Below are 20,334 nucleotides of genomic sequence, written 5' to 3' on the forward strand. Positions count from 1 at the left end.
ACGTTATTTATTTACTAGGCCTTTGCAATCAGTATCCAAATTAGGAGCTAGTCAGAATCTGTAACTTAATCGATTTACGTGAAGAAAACAATTTATATTTTCAATATGTTTCTTCGCGAAAATACCACAATTAAAAATAACACCTGGAACGCCCCTGGGTATGCGGGTGTCTATAGGCGACGGTAATCATTTACCAACAGGTGATCCGTTTGCTCGTTTGCCTCCTGTCACATTAAAAAAATTAAGATAAAGTGATATTGAATTGTTCTATAGAGCTTATTAAAAATTTGGATACTGATTACAAAATTAGCCATTTTCGGAGTCGGTGGCAGCCTACCTTTTGGTGAGTCGTTTTGGAGTTGGTTTTAATTTTTAGTGAAATTAATCTATTTCTATAGGTACTCAGTAGACCTTGTTGTTGCCACTGAAGGTGCATAGGTACACAGTACATTGATACCATATTTTTCATGTTAAGTGCAAATAAACTTCCCTAAATTACCAAACCATGAAACGTACCTATATTATTAAAAAGTTTCGCAGATAATAACTGAAATCCTCTTATAAGGTGATGAATTTTAGGAGCATGTCATGAAACCAAAATTATTAGCATACAAGAGCTTGTTTTAAAAAAAATCTTTTTATTTATGATGGGGAATTTACTGCGGCGTAGTAGCAGAGATTTTCCGTTTGTAGATCGTAATAATTTCGAAGAATAGGGATGTTTCGTGGATAAAGCAAGAAAGTAGCAAGAGTTTGAACTTACCAAAAACAAACTCTAAATGTATTTTTCACATTTTTAAACATGAAAATTTAAAGAGATGAAGCGCACCAAAGTTCAGAAGATGAGGCACATGACGTCAAGGCATGCTTAAAAATGTGGCGATTTGTGTCGTCACGCGGAATTTCATCGCATCATATTATTATCTTCGTAATTACTTGTTTAATTGACAAATAAAAATATCCTGTGTCCAATATTTTTTGATAATGTAAAATTGACGGACCAAAAGTCTTTTTTTAAGAAACTAGCCTATTCTTATGGCCACATTCCAGCTCCATCATCAGACCCTGCAGTTTACCTTAGAGAATTGAAGACTCATGATTTTCAAAGTAGCGTACTTACATAACATTAGGTACTTGCTTATACAGGGTGTCCCAAAAACAATGGATAACCCTTCAACCATCGATAGGCCTCGCCATGGTCTCCCTAACGTCCAATTTTGACCCCAGTAAAAATATCACCGTTTTCAAGATTTTTAAGTTTTTGTGCATTTTTAGAAAATTGTAATGAAATTATTTAGGTATAATAATAAATAAATACAAATCAAACGAGCCTAAACTCGATGGAATCGTTTAATCCCGGAGTTGCTATGGGGCCACTGGCATTCCAGCTCTACCATCAGATCAGCTCCATGTCATCACAATATTGCATTGTCACCCGAATTACATGTATATCCGAAATTTTAACTCAATCAACATGGACCTATAAAAAAAGTCGGACGGATTCTCATTAACAAAATACTGTGACATTAGGATACACCAGCTTGCCTGTACGTACAGGCCGGCATGCACACATTCACACCCTGATACACCACTTCGAGTGCAAACTTCACACAGTTGACACATTTAAGCAGCGAAAAAACAACACGAATACGACATGTCTTGTGTGATGAAATTGTGTAAAAACCGTTCTGTTCGAACAAACAAAAATTAAGGAATCACATTTCACAGGCAAAATAATAATCCAATCACTTATTTCCCGACATTAAAATATTGAAATTAATTGAAATCAAATGTCATTCACTCGAAAAAATAATACGTCAAAGACCAGTGTTCTCAGTTATTTACGTGGGAAAATTACCCGAAATATGGGAAATTAATAATAATTTTAGGACTTTTTAGTTATTTATTACGCATACTATGGAAATAAAATAATTTATCATAATAATTGTGTTTTAATGGGATATATTTTCATAAGCAAATTTGATCCTTCCCAAAAATGTGGAACTGCGAAATTCAAATTTTCTTACATTGATTGCAAGTCAGTGTCAGGTTGTATGTTAAAAAAAATCTATCAGAGATAATAATAATATATTGATGATGCATAAGATTATGATTATTATGTACACAAGATTCGAAATTTGTAACTGCGTGAATCATTTTTGATCAACATTATGTACATACCCTGACACACTGACTTGCAAACAATGTAAGAAAATTTGAACATTGAAAATTTCGCGCCTACCTCAACGCATTCACCTTTCATCCTTTTAAAATGGCACGGAATAATTCTGTCTACATTTCCAAGTAACATCTGCCGATCTATGTTTTTCTTATAATAAATGGGGAAAATGTTTTGGCTAACATGGCATCCCTAAATTCACTCACACAATAGACAAACGCCAAAATTTTGCGTCACAGTTTCGTTGTAGCGCGAGTTCCGTCCGCCTTTTTTTATAGGTCCATGTCAATCAATTGATGAAGGATTTCTATTAAAAAGACAAATACATTTTCAGTTTATTCTTCATAAGTGACACAGAGAGAATGACAATAGACAAAAGCAGAAACATTTGCTTTTTTAGGCCATAGACAATACTAGTTACCTACTAATGCGTTCCAATAGGGATGATGACTGGGTAATGAAATCGAAATTCTAATTAGTCCGTCAGACAGATAATTAGAAAATATTAGACTCATATTTTTTAATTTTTTCCATAATCGAATAATTACAGTATTATATTGAGTTGAAATCTCGCGTGACGTCACATTTGAGTAAAACATCTACTCAAGCGTGGCGTATCGCGCCATTTCAACTCGATGTAGCACTGTTATTATTTAATTATGAAAGAAAATAAAAAATATGAGTCTAATATTTTCTAATTATCTGTCTGACGGACAAATAATTGAAATTTTGTCATCTAGCCTAGTTGTCGTCAGGAAGTTGGTCTAACTAATTCAGCTTGCAAGATTCCACCCGAACAAACATTTATGTAATTACCTAGGTATATACATCATAAATTGCAAGCTAAATAAAAGCTTGTAATAAAGTCGGGTTTGTTCAAATTTCGAGAACGACTGAACCGACAAAAGCATTAGAAAATTTACGAAAAATAAAATAAAATTTTATCCCGTACAAAATGTTCATGGATTTTGTTATTTTTATTAAATACCTTTACGCCTGAGTTAAATGACACCGACCTCAAGGTTCATCAATTTAAGTTTAAAATAATAGGCAGTAATGTATGAAGAAAGAGCTTCTATTCTGTATCTACCTATGCCCGTGTATTTTTGATCGATGTCAAATCGGAGTTTTTGGTGCGGGGTACGCGGGTGTTGCTCGCGGCGTGAAGGTCAAACGCCCAAGGTCATTGAGGACTCTAATCGCCTTAAAAGTTAATGATTAATAATCATTAACTTTTCTCAGCCTTAGTGCGTCGTTAACCTGAACTGAATTAATTATTCGCTCGCCAAGTATTTAATTTCACAACAGTCCAATTTCTATCTGTGCGCGTGTGCGCGTACGCAGCCGAGATTGCGCTGATAGCGAAAGGCAGTGCAATTGAGAGAAACGCATTACGGAATTATTGCTCGGACGCGTTTCCGGTTGGGCGCGTCAAGGGCTGCCTATTTGTAAGAAAGAAAGAAGGAAAAAGAAAACAAATCTCTAAAACAAAACTTACATTACTAAAATTAGGACGACACCAAAACAGTCAAAAGTATGAAATTGTTTTCTCAGTATAGTCGCAGAACAGTCGACAGAACATCAGAGTATATCTACATACATTTTTGTTGCAAACTAGCACTTATTACAACTAAATCCTTGATGAAAGTTGATAGCTACATACATTGAGATGTATTTTTATAGACGAACTAGCTTTTGCCCGCGGCTTCACCCGCGTGAAATTTAGTTTGTCACAGATCGTCATCAATTATAGCCTATACGTTATTCTGGATTATAAAGAATAATACTGTAAAGTTTCATCAAAATCCGTTCAATAGTTTTTGCTTGAAAGAGTAACCAATATCCAGACATCCAAACTTTCGAATTTATAATATTAGGAGGAAGTAGGATAAAGACGAATAAATAAAAAAGTATGGACTCCCATCTAGCCCATACTCTCCCCATCTACACAGAAGAATAAGTTGTAGAACAGTAAAATAATAGTGAAATGTTTGTTGAATATTCAGATGCATATTCTGCTTATTTTAAAATCCACAGTAGGTACAGCTATTTAGTACAAGTGTTGTACTCAACCCTACTGCATCCCAGTAATAACTTGCCAGGCCTTATTAATAGAGCAACCACAGGTCAGGAGGATGAAAATCGATGGATCATTAGGAAGCTACATCGATTTCATTCCCTTCATGCGCAAGCGCATATTCTACTGCATAGCAATCAACTAACATTACATCAGCGTATTATGAAATGGTTACAAAAGATTGGTTATTGTTTTTGGTAGTCTTTATTTGCTTTGAATATTTATCAACTAGGTACCTCCTAGGCGATGAGTCTTTATTTATGAATCGTCATCAAGTCATTTAGTTGCCACTGGAAGAAGATGACCCCCTCTAATTTACCAGAGGAAAAAGAATTTTTGCCTACACTCCCTACGCTTGCTTGACAGGTTGGGAAGGCCTGATATTCGCGTTTTCTCTTAGTCGCTATCGTCGTCGTCGTTTCAGCCTAAAGACGTCCACTGCTGGACAAAGGCCTCCTCCAAGGATTTACACAAAGACCGGTCCCGCGCCGCCCGCATCCAAGCACCTCCCGCTTTATTTATTCAGAAACTAGACTTGATTTTCTCAATAACAGCGTTCCATGAGATAGCTCACGGAAAATTAGAGTGAAGGGCGTTAAAATCCGACCCATCGCTCGGGGTCAAGCACATCCTATACCTTAATACCTTCGTAGCTACAAAATAAGAGCTATATTCGCAATACAACTGTCACACTTGACCTGCCATCACCAACGATAACGGAACAGTTCCCACGACAGCCTCGAACGTTTTTGCCCTCCAGAATAGGTGTTTCGATCGCTGGAACAACGCTAGTTTTATCGTTAAGACCTCGTTGCGGGGAGGTCGCGGTATATCGAGTGGTTCTAGATAGAATTAGAAAGAGGCTGTGTATGAGCTGGTTTTTCTCGTGACGATAGGTCGCTTAGTAAGAGTAAGATCCGGTTTTTAGAACTCCCATCTTTTTGAACTCACTTTTATTGATTTGCACGTATGCTATGATGAAAACCTACTTTTTCATCTTTTCGTATTTTTGTTAGATTACTCATTGATGTTTCAAATATAGGCCTATGAAAACAATCGTTTAAAAAAGTTCTTAACGTGGGCGGACAATGTCATAAATCAGATTGCTATAAAAACTTTCAAAATGTATCGTGGGAAACTGTTACGAGTAACAAAGCTACGCAAACGCAATAGGCATTTATCAAAACCAATACAATTAATATCCGACTGATTTCATGAACTTTCCAATTGATTAGAAGTAACATGAAATGAAACTACTACTGTGGCAATGTCAATAGTATATTGACACTAATTAAAATGGTAGTTGACAAAAATATGATCGTATTGCTCGAATAATATGTGGAAACTCTTTATAAAGTCACTCGACTCGATAAACTCCATTAAACGTCGAATTTTCTTGACGTTAGTTAGTCTACCTTGATTTTTATCCGCTCTACCAGGTGTCTCCGATTAACGTCCACTCACTCCCTATTTAACGTCGAAAAATGCTCAATCCCTTAAGTTGTATTGAGTTTTTTACACTGTATGTAGATACCTACAAATCAAACTATAAATGGCATATTGAATGTAGGTGCATCATTGAGGCTTTACAAAGTAAGCCACGCCATAACACAACATACTTTGTCATGGAAATGAGTCATGGCAAATAGAGCGAGAAAAGTGATTTATTTATACAACATGACTGTCGGATAAGTATTTGTTGGTGATCGTTCATTGCCTGACTGAGTTGATGATGTGTGAAAAATTGTATTAACTTTTAAACGGAAAACAGATTTTAATAACATAGATGGGTTTTCTCGGGGTTTTGTTGAAATTAGTTGTAGAGAACAAATGAACTGTTACCAAGAAATTGTGATTTTTAGGCTGAGTTGCACCACCTAACTTAACAGTAACTTACGATAACCGGTGTTTTTAGTATGGAGTTTGACAGATTTTGACGTTTGTTAAATTTCAAGCAAAATGGTGCAATCCAGCCACAATGTTACAAATCTATCATGTTAAAAGTTACTGAAAGAATGGGTTTAATTAAAACGAGCTAACCTGTTTAGACTGAAATTCAAAAAGCAATCTTAAATTTTCATCCAGGAACGATTCTCAAACCAAAAGTTACCTACAATTTTGTTTTATTTTACAGAACACCTGTTTATCAGGCACTTTCCACGTGATTCAGAAATACAATCCTTAACGGCCAACCGCATATAGCATCGAGTTATTATGTCAGGTACCTAGTAGACATAACTCGCTCGAGTTACATTGTTTCTACTAAGGTTATATTTCATCATCTGATACACCTACCTACCTGACTACTTAACTATGGAAAAGTCATAACAAGCTATCGCATAGACACAAATTAGTCATAATAATGTATCAAAAGATGTATGATAAAAACTGTATAACTTCAAACAGCTTTCTAAGTAAATAAATGGAAAACTACAGAACGATGATAATAGACTCACTTTGAATAAGTAAGGGACAAACAGACCCGTCCCCCTAAGCTGAAAAATAGGTAGCCATAATTATGTCATCTAGCCTGATGTAATTTTGTGTAGAGTTTATAACACATTGATCATTCCAAAATATTCCAATGCCAGTGTCCTTTTTACATTGCTTTACGTTAATGTTATATTTTTAGTCATTATTTTGGTAGAATGTTTAAAATATGAAGATATAAAATTTAAAATGGAAAGAATACAAAAACACCTCAAAAGAAGGAGTCATTGTGCAAAACGTTATATCCTGACGTCAAGGTTAACCCAGAGTTCAAGAGTATTGTTTTTGCGCTAAAACAAGAGAAATTTGCATATAATCTGATTGTATGCTTTTTACGTAGAGACAAATATTCGTACTCGTACAGTAGACCAGTAGAATTAAACACAAAAATGATTAAAATCGGAAATAATTCCTACTAAAGATTTTAGTGCTTTAATGGCTTCATTAGTTGCCCATAAAGACTCTCCTAGGTTTTCGACTTCGACGGAGTTGTGCTTTTAAGTGGTGGGGGCCCCCGAAAGGGGCGCTTTTTCGGTTTTCCGGTTATACCGCTTAAAGGACTTACCCAATCGAAAAGTGGTCTTCCTGACGGTTGAAGGGAATTTAATCATGCATTAAATAAGACCAAATTCGCCTCTATTAGTCGTAGAGTGATTTTATATAGTAATTAATAGAGTATTGTAGTTTAGTCTTAATGGGAAACCAATGAAGCCATTAAAGCAATAAAATCTTTTGTAGGAATTATTTCCGATTTAAAATCTAATTCTACTGGCCTAAGTCAGCGTGAAATAGTTCGTAACGCCCATAGTATATTGACCAAAAAGTTGACAATACAACCTTATTCCAAGTAACAAAGACGTGTTGCGAACTTTATGACTACTTCGGGTGTACATATACATGAACACATGTAGTACCTAAACTTTCTTTGGCATTTATACAATTACTTTAAGGGCTGATTATTTCAATTGCCGGATAACTTATAACTGCAGAATGAGTTTGGCAAAGTTTCAGTAAGTATGGCAAATATGTCAAAAAGTCATTTTTTTTAACCATAACGTATTTATTATATCTTCTTCAAAAGATATCCGACGATTGAAAAATCAGCCCTAAAAGTTATACAATTTAATGTTACTTTGGAATAATGGATCATGCATGATTCGTGGTAAGAGTAGGTACGACTGGCGTTTGGCGCTATGCGATCTTGGCGCTTTCTGTACGAGTTTTGGCATACAACTGTATTGGCAAATAGTTACCATAGTTCAGCATTGTCGTTAATGTGGCAGAGTTAATTATAGCAAGCTTTTGAATTAGAGCGAATCCGTATTGATTAGAAGGCAACTAACTACATAGAAGACGTACCTATCTATTTTACTCGTAGAAGTATTAAGATCTTTTTTTTAATTCGTTAGAAACAAACATGATACTGCAAGGATTCTTACAAGTGTTTTATGTATACCTACTTTATTTAACCCTTTTAATTTATTTTCTAACGCTGCAGTTAATGTTTTCTTGAAAATATCTTCTCTGTCGCTTAAGACAAATGAACTTATTTCATGAGCTATTTTAGTAATGTATCTTTCTTTGTATAAAAGGGATGAATAGTTTCGGAACTACGAACGTTAAACTAATAACATAATTCGAATGTATGATTCATCTGACAACTTTGCTGTTGTTACAAACCGAAGACAGTCGCAAGACCTTGGAGTTAAATGGCTTTTAGGACACATAATGTTTTTATTTTTAAATACACTATCTAATTCACTGAAGCAATTTAAATACGAATTGGTTTTAAGATATAAGTAAACACGCACGTATTACGTTTTTGCAATTAAATTAAGATATTTTTCCGTCTTTCATTGAATAACAACGTTTAATTATAAAGAAACAAAAAAACATATTTTCACTCGTAAATCTTAGCAAAAATAACAGCAATTAGAAATACATTAATTGTGTATCTTGTAAGAGTTGTAGGTATTTCTGATTCAGATTGTTTAGCAGGCCAGTTGCCAAATCAAAGTCGTATATCATCAACTGATTTTCTTAGTCAATGTTCTGTGTGTTTGTGTGTAGCAAATTCATTCATGCGATATAAATATTAATTGCCATATAGTACGGCGTCGAGAAAGTGTAACAAACGACTCAATTACGCTTTAAAAAGTAATACTGTTGTCATAATCAAAAGAAATGGTTTAAGTACAGTCGGGTGCACATCGGAATATAAAATTTTGGTGTAAAATAACACCTATTTCAACTTAATAATATATCGAAGGGCTTACCTTGATGTAAGTACTGTCGTCTCAAATACTCGGAGAATTTTTTGAACATTGTATGTTTTCCAAATAAAGAAAATAAAATAAAAAATCAAATTGGCCCGTGTAAAACTGCACTCTTTCGGTTTTCTTCCAAAAATAGTATTAAATTCAGCTCTCTTAAAATTAACGTCTCTATAATTAGTTACCGAAAAACGTGCAACAATAGATCTTTCTGATACACATTACTTAATTTCTTTGGCAAAACCGACTAATTACCGATCAATACATCATTGCTCGCCTAATCAATTAAATCATTAATTAACAGCATCTCTTCTGTATAATCTGCATCGCATTGCGCTAATGCTGTGTAATATCTCCGCGTTACTCGACTGCGGCAAGAGGTATGCGTTTTTTGCTATGAATGGATATCAGTATTAGCAAGAAGGTTAGGGTTGCAAACACATAAATTAATTTAGAAACCATATTATTACGTGCACATAATTTGCACTACAAAATAATGTCGAACAACAATATTAGAAAATGAAACACAATGTCTTAAAACTAAGTTAAATTAAGGTATACCTACCACACTTTGAAATATTCACCAATGTAAAATAAACATAACTAAGTAAGTAGGTATGTATTGTAAATTCCGATTTCGAATTTAAATCCTTTCTTACAAGGCCCTAAGGACAGAAACACTTATAAAATCTGCTATTTTGAAACGCATAGCAGCCGCCATGCGCCTGTTATATTGATCTGCTATCGTTTGCACACCTGCAGGGCTAGGATGCGCGCCGTGATAAAATGTTATCGATGATTTTAGACGACAAATGTATAGGCTTATCGCGTAAAATCAATAAAACAGCGTGATAAACGCTTATCGCGTCGCGCATCGGTGTGGACAGCCCTGCAACTCCGGCGCATCTTCCGCATTGTATGAACAGTGGTATGACACGTCGCTAACGAGAACTCATGCTCGCGATCAAGACCAAAACGGAATATGTACGCGATTGCTAACCTGTTCTAGCTATCATCTACGAATAGCTATCCGTCTTTAGCTAACTATACTTACTAGATTTTATATTGTTTTAAAATCAGTTACTCCGTGATCATGGCGCTTACAAAAAGGTAAATAAAAAGGTACATACATGGTAGCAGGTTTCGCCCGTGTGAAATTCATATTATCATATTATGTACTTAGATAATTTATGTTATTGTAAGTTGGGTTAGCTACGCCAAATCTCTCTAGCACCAGGCAAGGCGGAACACAGTCAGTTTTATCAATTTAACAAAAGGAGAATGTTACTCGTACTTAAATAAAACAAGGCAAGAGCATTACTATCAAATACCTAGCTAATGTTGAAAGATCAAAAATAAGTTATTGACAAAATTGGAGAAAGTAACATCAATTTTACTTCTAGTTACGCTAACGAGAAGCTAACATAACAATCACAGTCCAAAGAGAACAGCATTACCTACATCAGGTTATCTAACTTGATAATATTATTTTTACTTAATTTTATATAATTTATTTATTTTCTTTATTTGGAAAACATTATATGACTTTTTATGCCACACAGTTGCCTTTTTTATAGTTTAGATGCATAATTAGACAGGTGTTCATTAGAGTACTATTTTCTCGAAGAAACATAAAAGACAGAATCGAACATCAAAAAGAATGTAGATGATGTAAAAAAGTGAAAAGGGAAGTTTGCTTTTTTTCTCTTCGTGTTGTGTTGTTATTGTTTATAAATTGTGCTCACTGTGTTCAAAAAAGTCCATTATATTCTATTCTATTCTATTCTATTCTAAGTTCCAAGGAACATTCTCCGTGTTGGGAATTCTCTCAGGAACAGGAACAGCACACTTATTAACTCTACCCGAGATTTTGCAGTTGGAGAGAGTTGTCTCATCTCTTCGGACTGTGGCACAATATCGCTCGTCTCGTACAATCGACAGCACATACTCCACGTCTGTTTCAAAATAGATCTTATTCCGACTACATAAGACACTACTTGATGTTGTACAAACATAACAAGCCCGGACGCGGTCCGTCGCTCATCTCGATCACACATTGGTTGCTTTCTTGAAGATTGACTTTTTTGTCGTGTTGATATTCTGTAAGCAATTGTGCGTTAACTCTGGTTGACTTGATAGATCTGTAGGGTTGTCAATAAGTCAAGAAACTTACCACATAACCACTAACCTTTTTTTTATGCTAGACAAGGCAGGTATTTGTCCGCAATCGCACCTGGTGTTATTAAGTGAGATGCAGTCTAGGATGGTACATAACTGCCCTGTAATCATCATTAGGACCATAAGATAGAAAAGGTTGAAATAATGTAACTAAATGCATCACTGAAAATGTTTCAGTGGGTTAACATTTTTTTTTGTCTGTAACTTCTTTGTAACAACCCTACTTTTAAGTTTGCGGTTAAATGGCAGTAAACAACCATTTATGGGGTATTCCAGCTATTTACATACCTATGTAGTTAAGAGTGTAAGAGAAATCAAATACTTGCGCGACAGTCGATTTTGTGCGAAGTGGTTAGAGGAAGTTGATAGACTCTCCTTTTTAGCTACCTATCAAGTGTTTGGCATTAAGTAACTTAACATAGTTGTTCCTTAACTTAAATATAAAACTAGAATTTTGCGTGCTATGTTATTATTAGCGTTCGCAGAAATACGAGTAATTACAATAGCTATTTTTTTTATAATTATTATTGTATTTCTAACAAATATTTTCTCTTTGTTTACAGGAGGAATTGGAGACGTTGCGTGCCAAATTGGACAAAGTGGAAAACGAGCGAACACATTACAAGAATGAGACGGAAAAACTCGAAACAAAGGTTAGTATCACTGCTTTCTTGTGCTAGTTGATGCCAGTATTGACTCCCATTATTGTTTAGAAGCAGTGGTAGAGTGCGGTAATTCAAATTCAAATATTTTATTCAGTACATAGGCCCTTTCCAAGGCACTTATACACATCCCAAATATAGCTTGCCCTTTTTGGACAACATATGGGCTGGTGCTAAGAAGAAGTGGCTGAAGAAACTCAGTCACCTTTTGTCATGTTAAAACAATTTATTGGGACTTATGAAAGAGGAACCATCGTCATAAGTATGTAGCAGTATACTGCTGGATATAGGTCTCCTTAAATTCGCACTATTTACCCTTTCTACGACTTGTCCCATAGACCCTCTACCAGAGACTCCGCGGGTGAAAAGCATAAAGTCCAGAAAAATAACATTTTGACCTTCTAATTAATGGCTCTACAGATCAGTCATTTGAATAGCAGCCGGAACGTGCTCGATTTTATTCAAGAAATGAAAGTCTTTTAAAATCGATGAAGCATCCACACAGCATGCACTCTAATCAAGGGCTGAATGTAACTTCTTTATGCCTGCAATGTCACTGAGGGAGTATAATCCCTGCAGTATACAGACAGGGTGTCCCAAATTTAGCACGTCACACTGACACGACTGACTACAAGCTAAGACGAATCAAACAAGTCTATTAGGTCCATTTTTTAAAATAACTAAATATCGGTCATATCTCAAAACTTATGAAACTTTTCTACGGACATATTGGGCTTGTTCGATGCGTCTTAGGGCAGCTACCTCCAGTGTCGGTGTGACGTGCTAATATTGGGACACCCTGTATACTTTATTGTATTTACTCTTACCTTATACTCCATTTTCTTATCATGACAATGAAACATAAACAAAATGAAACGAAATGTTAGTTTTAAATATCTGTGACGTGCGAGAAATTCTGCGCCAATTCAATTAAACGACGTGTTATATTTCCATGTTTTAAAGTGCTTTAGTTGTTAATTTAATTGCACGCGTTACGCTCATTAGCGTCCTTCCTGATTTTATCATAAATGATCCATGAGTCTTACTTTATTGTAGCTAACATACACTGTACAGTCAGCTGCTTTTAATTGTAATATTTTTGATAGACATTTGAGTAGGTATGTATAATGCTGTATTATAATTGGCACTACGCCCATAGATTGCCCTCCGGCTTGTACTCGTATGTACGAGCTGTCATTATTTCGTAGATTTCACATTAGTCCCAGTCGTCATAGGTTTAGCTGAGCAAACCTTGTCCAAAAATCTAGTTGACTTAATTTTACAATTTTTAGGAAAATAAGTTTCAGGGTAGGAATTAAGTAGGTATGTGTTCCTAAAGAATTTAAGTTGTGCCCTAGAATGATTGGACGTTATTGTCAATAAAATATTTTATTCAGTTTAGACCACAAGTGGCACTTATAAACGTCAAATATAAAAAAAGAAAAGGTAGCCCTTATGGGGCACTATTGTCAACTACCCAATGTTTACAATGTTCTCTTTAAACATACAAACCTTTTTGGTGTCCAAATGTCCACTGTATTTGCTTAAAATAAACAAACTTTTTTCAAGATACAAAATAGGTACATCCTAAACTGGCCAGCATTTTCAAGCGTTTTCTCACGAAACAGGTTCGAGCTAATTTCGTCATTGTAATCCCATCGGCTCGGGCTGGTTTTTGTCCGAACTGGTTGTTTGCTGAGACAATAAAAAGCCCTTTAATTATGAACTGGCCCAGCGTCCGGTGGCATGAGGTAGGAAGGTACAGAAGACGCACTGATGAGTTTATTTGGTAATTATTTTTAAAATAACTTGAAAAAATCGAACTGCCAGTCTCTAAGTAGCTCAGGTGGAAGAGCAGTCGAAAGATCGTGGGTTCTATTCCCACCTTAGGCAGTTCGATTTTTCAAGTTATTTTAAAAATATTTAGATCGAGAGGCAGAAAAAAATTAATTACTTTTGAATGATTGTCAGTTGTCACTGACTGTAGATAGATTTATGATTATGTTATTGACACGCCTAACTACTGAAGCACCTATTCGAAAAAGCTTGACGCTAGACAAGTAATTAATAAAGTAAAATTAAATTGAAATGGAATGTATTTTTTTTGTAAAAATAATTAGGAAGAATTCAACTGAAGACAAAGGTTAAAAGTTAAAAATTTCTGCATACTTTTGTCCGTGCCAAAAGCTTTTGTCGATTTGTGATATGTAACGTAGAGACACAATATGATCTTTTAACTTTTTAACCGTAGAAGGTTGAATGTCGATAAGTTAGCCTTATTGGTTTGTAAAATTGCTTTCTTAATCTATTGGTTAAACTAAGGGTAGGTACGTATAACATTTTTTGGACGTTTAAACTCTTTGGGAGTGGGCTTACCTACTGACCATTTTTACGTTGCGGTTCGTTGATCACAAAAACGCAGTTTATTATTCATAGTTGACTTTTAGAGTATTAATGGGAAGTGTTGTAGTCGTTCCAGTTTTCCCACGGGATGCGTGATTATGGGTTACATGATCTGTAGCTTTTTATAATTAATATTTTGTTCTGAACTACTTATAAGGTAAATCAAGGTTGAATTTATTAGTGCTTAAGCAGGGTTGATGACTTTTGTAGCACCGGTTTGATCTGATCTTTTTGTCTTTCTGTTTTGCTAATTTTAAGAAAATTAATGATTATTATGATTATTTTGTTTATTATTAGATATTATTTTGTTTGCTTTAACCAGGGTTATCTTGTTGTAAAACATCGATTAAAAGTAAGAATAAAATAATTGATTAGATTAATTTGAATACGACACATTTTTCGTATGACAAATAATTGTGACAAATTGTAACATCGTCAGTAGTGACTGTAGCGAGAAAAGTAGCAAATCAATTAGTTTAAAATGTTTGCAAATGAGATTAAGTTATCACTGGTCTGGTTAAAGAAGTACCTACTACTCGTATCTCTGGCCTGGATAAAGAAGTAAAAAAATATTTAACCGTAATTGAAACCTTTTGAAAGAATATCATTGGTTTAGAATTCAATCTCCACAAATCGATAATCTCATCGATTGAAACAATAGAAACAATGGCAAAGGCAATTATGATTACCTACGGCTCATTCGCGAGGAACGGCCCGCCTACCGCATAGAACTCGTCTAGGTCTCCTTGAGCTGAAGGATACTGGCCGTCCGTGTCACAGTGCCTTTGCGTCTTTTGAGTGTGACACTGTGTAATTAAAATGGAAAAAAAAAATTTTACTCTGTGTTGCTCGCGCATTGCGCGCGAAAATAATGCAACCTGTATCCTAAAAAAAGTTTAACTTTGGTTGTACGTCTTTGCGTGTTTTGTGGCATTCTTAAAAAAATATTAGTTTATTTTTTATTGATTTCGCGCCAAGAAACAACCAGCCAGTGACTTTAAAAATTTATTTGTGAAACTTGTGTCGGTTATTCCAATTAGCAATGCATGTAAGTGAATAAATAAAAATAATTAATTCTAAGCGCGCGAATTAACAAAATATTGGACAGTTACTCGCAACAATAACTTTTTGTCATTTTCACCTGGGTATGTCAATAAAATAAATAAATAATGAACTGTAGTTAATTTAAATGATTAACGTTCTGTTTATAACCAATTGACATGTACGAGAAAGCCTTTTACATGGGTATTTCATAAAAATCATAATAAAATAATGATGTTGTGTTGTGACACTGTAACTTGAATCACTTAGCCCAAATATAGGGCAGGTGACCCGGTTTTGGCCATTTTAAGAATTTTTTAGACTTTGAGGCTATGTCATTTTACAGTTTTTGTTATCACGGACTTATTTCTTGTAAAAAGTGATTAAATATATTTAGATCTAGCCTAAGGATACATTTTTTTTCATAATGATTCAATGGAAAAATAATCCTGTAGAAAAGAAAAAGAAATGGGAATTTGTGCCACTTTTGGCCAGCTTTACCCCATTTCTGGCCACAGCCATGTGCCAGTTCTGGCCATCAAAATTCATAAAAAAAGAACAAAAATTACTCGACGGATTTTAACGAAACTTGGTACAATTATTTTTCATACTCCTGGGCAGGTTATAGTATACTTAGGAATTCCCACGGGATCAGGAATTAGCGGGAAAAACCTTTTGTATGAAAAATCTAAACCGCTTAAGTTAGACGCTTGAAATTTGGCATGTAGGTACCTTAGTAAACTTAAAGCTTAGTTACAACAAGTGATTCCCGAAATTCCCACGGGAACGGGAATTAGCGGGAAAATACTTTTGTATGAAAAATCTAAACTGCTTAAGTTAACAAGGAATTCCCGAAATTCCCACGGGAACGGGAATTCGCGGGAAAATCCTTTTGTATGAAAAATCTAAACTGCTTAAGTTAGACGCTTGAAATTTGGTATGTAGGTACCTTAGTAAACTTAAAGCTTAGTTACAAGGAATTCCCGAAATTCCCACGGGAACGGGAATTCGCGGGAAAATCCCTTTGTATGAAAAATCTAAACTGCTTAAGTTAGACGCTTGAAATTTGGTATGTAGGTACCTTAGTAAACTTAAAGCTTAGTTACAAGGAATTCCCGAAATTCCTACGGGAACGGGAATTCGCGGGAAAATCCTTTTGTATGAAAAATCTAAACCGCTTAAGTTAGACGCTTGAAATTTTGCATGCAGGTACCTTAGTAAACTTAAAGCTTAGTTACAACAGGATATTGCAAAATTCCCACGGGAACGGGAGTTAGCGGGAAAAACATTTGTACGAAAAAATCTAAACCGCGTAAGATAGATGAAGGGAGTAAAACGGGATCCACGCGTACGAAGTCGTGGGTGGCCGCTAGTAAGAAATATAATATCTCAGCTTGAATTGAAATTACAATTAAGGAGATCAACATTAACCTATAGTATAAGTTTATGCGGTTAGTACTGGAACAATTTTCTTTTCACAACACCGATTTTTTTAGTATTTGGTTTCGATGGAGGCATTATAATCGTAACTCTGAAAATGAATCGATTACTTATATCAAAATAGCTAAGTAATTAAATTGAAAAATCACGATAAAAACTAAATGGCCAAAAGTGGGGTTCTTCGTGCACCACTTTTGGCCAGTCATGTGGCCAAAGATGGGAAAATTCATTCATTCTGGCTCCATTAGTGGCCACCTCTCATATACCCACTTAATAAACAAATAGCGATAAAATATCATTAGTACCACTTAGACAGTGTATTCTTTATTAAGGATGAACATAAACATTTAAAAAAATAAGAAGGAATTAGAAAATAATGATTGTTTACTCACCCGCTCGCCTTAGCCTTTTTGCTAAGACTTAAATGAATTAACGCTTCTCAAAAAATAATGACTTGTTGGATTGAAGTGAAGCTTGACACATCAAAGCTGTTAACGCTATCAGTGTTGCTAATATTAGATATTTTTATTCCCGTAAACCATAGAGTAATATATTAGTCTTTGCCTTAGTTATAACGATTTGAAGTTCTAAATGGCCACAAAGGGGTCGGTGGCCACAACCGGGTCACTTGCCCTACAAAGTGGTCATTTTGGGATGTAGTCCAATCAAGTAAAAAGTAACTAAATTAGTAATGTCCTTAAAAATTACCACATGTTCCGTATAAAAAATATAAATATTTACGCTACAACAGTGTCAATGGTTTGTTGTCCATTGCGAAACAACGTAGGTTACGTGGCTGGTTTTATTTTAGCACTGCCTGACCTAGTGAGCTAGAACACCGTAAATAATTTCATCGCGGGTCCTTGACCGTTGGATAGGGATGGGATGTTTTGCAAAATGTGTGCTCGGATGTCGATAAATGTTGACTTTTTTTTTCGCATCCGATAGTAGGAGTGCGTAAACCTATTTTTAATTAGTCGAAACAATAATAGAAAACAGTGAATTCTATTTCCAATAAATGGAAAGTTCTTTTTTATTTCAATCGTTCTTTAGGTTGAGTACAAATCATTTCATAAAATACAGATTTTATTGCGTTATTTTGATGAAAGACTTATTTTTTCAAAGGATTACGACGCCAATCTATTAACGCTTACGACAAAACATTTCAATTTTGTACAAATTAGCTAGAAAATAATTTCTTTATCGATACTCTATCGATGACAGCAGACAGCACTAGCCGACAAAAATGCGAGGAAATGTTACGAGCCGTTACATAATAAAGCTCACGTAGACTGACGGACCACAGTAAAATGATTCAGTAGGCTTGCAATAGTATGACCACATATTTTAATGACACCGTACAAACTCAATGATAATTTCAAACTTTTTACTTGTTGAATGTCAATGGTTAGACCAATCATGTAACATAATTCATGCCTCAGTTGGATCTAGTGTTATGTGTTCTTGCATAAAACAAGCAAGCACAGACTCGCCCCATTTTACCCCTTTAAGTTTTATGTTACGAAAAAAGGATTTAAATCTATTTCAGTGCCAAATAAAAACATCAAAAATTGGTTCAGTACTTTAGACGCGAAATGATCATAAAGACAGGGTTATACTTTTGCGTTTGTTTTTTAGCATTATTAAAGTCTTTTTGTATGTGAGTGAACCTACTGCCCCTACTCCTAGATTACGCACAGTCCGATTTCCACACATTTTTGTTTTTCTTTGTGACAAGTGACTCACTCGCGTCCTCCAAGAACTTTCGTTTATTTTAATGAGCTTCTGAATTGTTATTATTTATTCTGATACAAATAGCTTAATACGAAGTTATTTGGCAAACGTAACTGTTTCAAATATAAACTTTGTTTTTATCTTATCGTATCGCATTTTTAAGATTTGTTTTTTGTAACATTCTTGTTTTCATTATACAGAACTTAGCAAACTTAAATTGATTTTGTGTTATTATAACACCATTTAAAGTCACGTCATCCATAAAATATTTGGAACTTACAGCTGTATCTACATTACCGTAAATGGGTATGATATTTACATACTTTTAACTCTAACTGTACCTCAAAATCCAATTTACACCCAAACAAAATAATTGGGACAAGAATTCGAGTTCAGAAACGCTAATTGGATGTGAACGTCTCAATTTTCTTCCGTAAAATGTCTCAACGGATTTTAATCTGTTGATGAAACATGACAATGCCCTGCTCTCAATATCCAGTAGGGCTAAGATGCGCGCCGCGATAAGCGGTTATCACGCCATTTTATCGATTTTGCCCATACATTTTGACGTCGATAAAAGTTATCACGTCGCGCATCTTAGGCCTACTGGTAACTATTTCAACACAATAAATACACCCTTGAATACACCAGGGAGAAGTCCACGCTTTGATCATAGTTATCCTGTAATTAAATGCTTTATTAGCACTGAGATAGAGCTAATGACTCAATAGGGACCATATAAAATGTGTCTGTCACCTTTACGAAATGTTTGGCGGGTAAAATGGGCGTTCTTTCAAAATCGGACATCCACACTCCACAGATTAAACGTGCTGAAGTTTTTTGGCGGGTAAACATTTCGAAATCATGTCCACAGAATATGAATTAAGTGTTCAATTTACATCCAGTTCCAATGTATCCAAGACCCAACTAAAGGCTTGTTCATTGGCGCTGCAATTTCATTACATTATAATTTTCCTTTGAACGCGCACTTTATTAGTTACGGTCGACATGCGACCTATTTTCGGTGATTTAAACGTCCCGAAATACATTATCCTTGTTTTTCAAACATTGCTTTTCAAAATAATTTGAGCAAAGTAATAAAATTCCTACAGTTTGTGTTTTTCATTACTTTTGCTTTTACACGCTTATCAATTTCAAATTCTATTTGCATTTGATTTGCATACATTGTCCGTCACAAAATACCGTGGAAATTCATTGCTTAGTGTAGCGTGACGGTTTTCGCATAATAACAATAAAATACTGACGTTTGCTTTAGTTTTATTATACAATGTAATAGCAGACCAATCAAGTTACATAAAATAATAGGTATATCGGTATTTTTTAAAGTAGATTCGATAATAGTAGAGACCGATCGAAGTTACGCAATAGTTTTAATCGCTCGCCACTTTGCTACTAATACTAAAGACAGGGAGAGCGTGAGACAGTGCAGATAATAACTAGAAAATTACACTATATTGTTGTCTCTGATACGCCGACGGTTTAATGCTATACGTTTGTGTGGTTATCATTTCATTGCGTATTCTTTACTGCCTTTCTTCTGACTTTATGAGCCGTTAGACGTCCGACATAGCTAATTTCATAGACTCAAGCCCTAGCCTGAAGAAACTGAGAACAAAGAAATGGTACACAGAGTAATTTTACGTAAAGTTTGTTATCTCAATTAGCAATTTCACCAGCCTCTCTATCGAGAGTCCCTCCCTCTTAGACTAATAAACCATTGAGACTCATGGGATATCTCTACATAGTCCTAAAAAAAGTAAACCCATCAGGACCAGCTGTCGTTGTGTCCTTAGGGTAGGCCTTTGGTTGAAGAAGACGTCCTTTATAGAGCACAGG

At 35.0% G+C, this 20,334-nt stretch overlaps 2 protein-coding genes across 2 annotated transcripts in view; one reads left to right on the top strand and one right to left on the bottom strand.

Annotated features, from left to right (window-relative positions):
• LOC135082166 (piggyBac transposable element-derived protein 4-like) overlaps nt 1-20,334 on the bottom strand; it is a 125,427-nt gene that overhangs the window by 60,754 nt on the left and 44,339 nt on the right. The window lies entirely within an intron of this gene.
• The window catches only part of LOC135082445 (unconventional myosin-XVIIIa-like), a 95,597-nt gene that overhangs the window by 37,963 nt on the left and 37,300 nt on the right, over nt 1-20,334 (top strand). Inside the window, exon 3 of the mRNA XM_063977240.1 lies at nt 11,761-11,850. Within this exon, the coding sequence (XP_063833310.1) occupies nt 11,761-11,850 (90 nt within the window). The remainder of the gene's footprint in view (nt 1-11,760; nt 11,851-20,334) is intronic.

Source organism: Ostrinia nubilalis, chromosome 21, assembly GCF_963855985.1.
Source record: "Ostrinia nubilalis chromosome 21, ilOstNubi1.1, whole genome shotgun sequence".
NCBI lineage: Eukaryota > Metazoa > Arthropoda > Insecta > Lepidoptera > Crambidae > Ostrinia > Ostrinia nubilalis.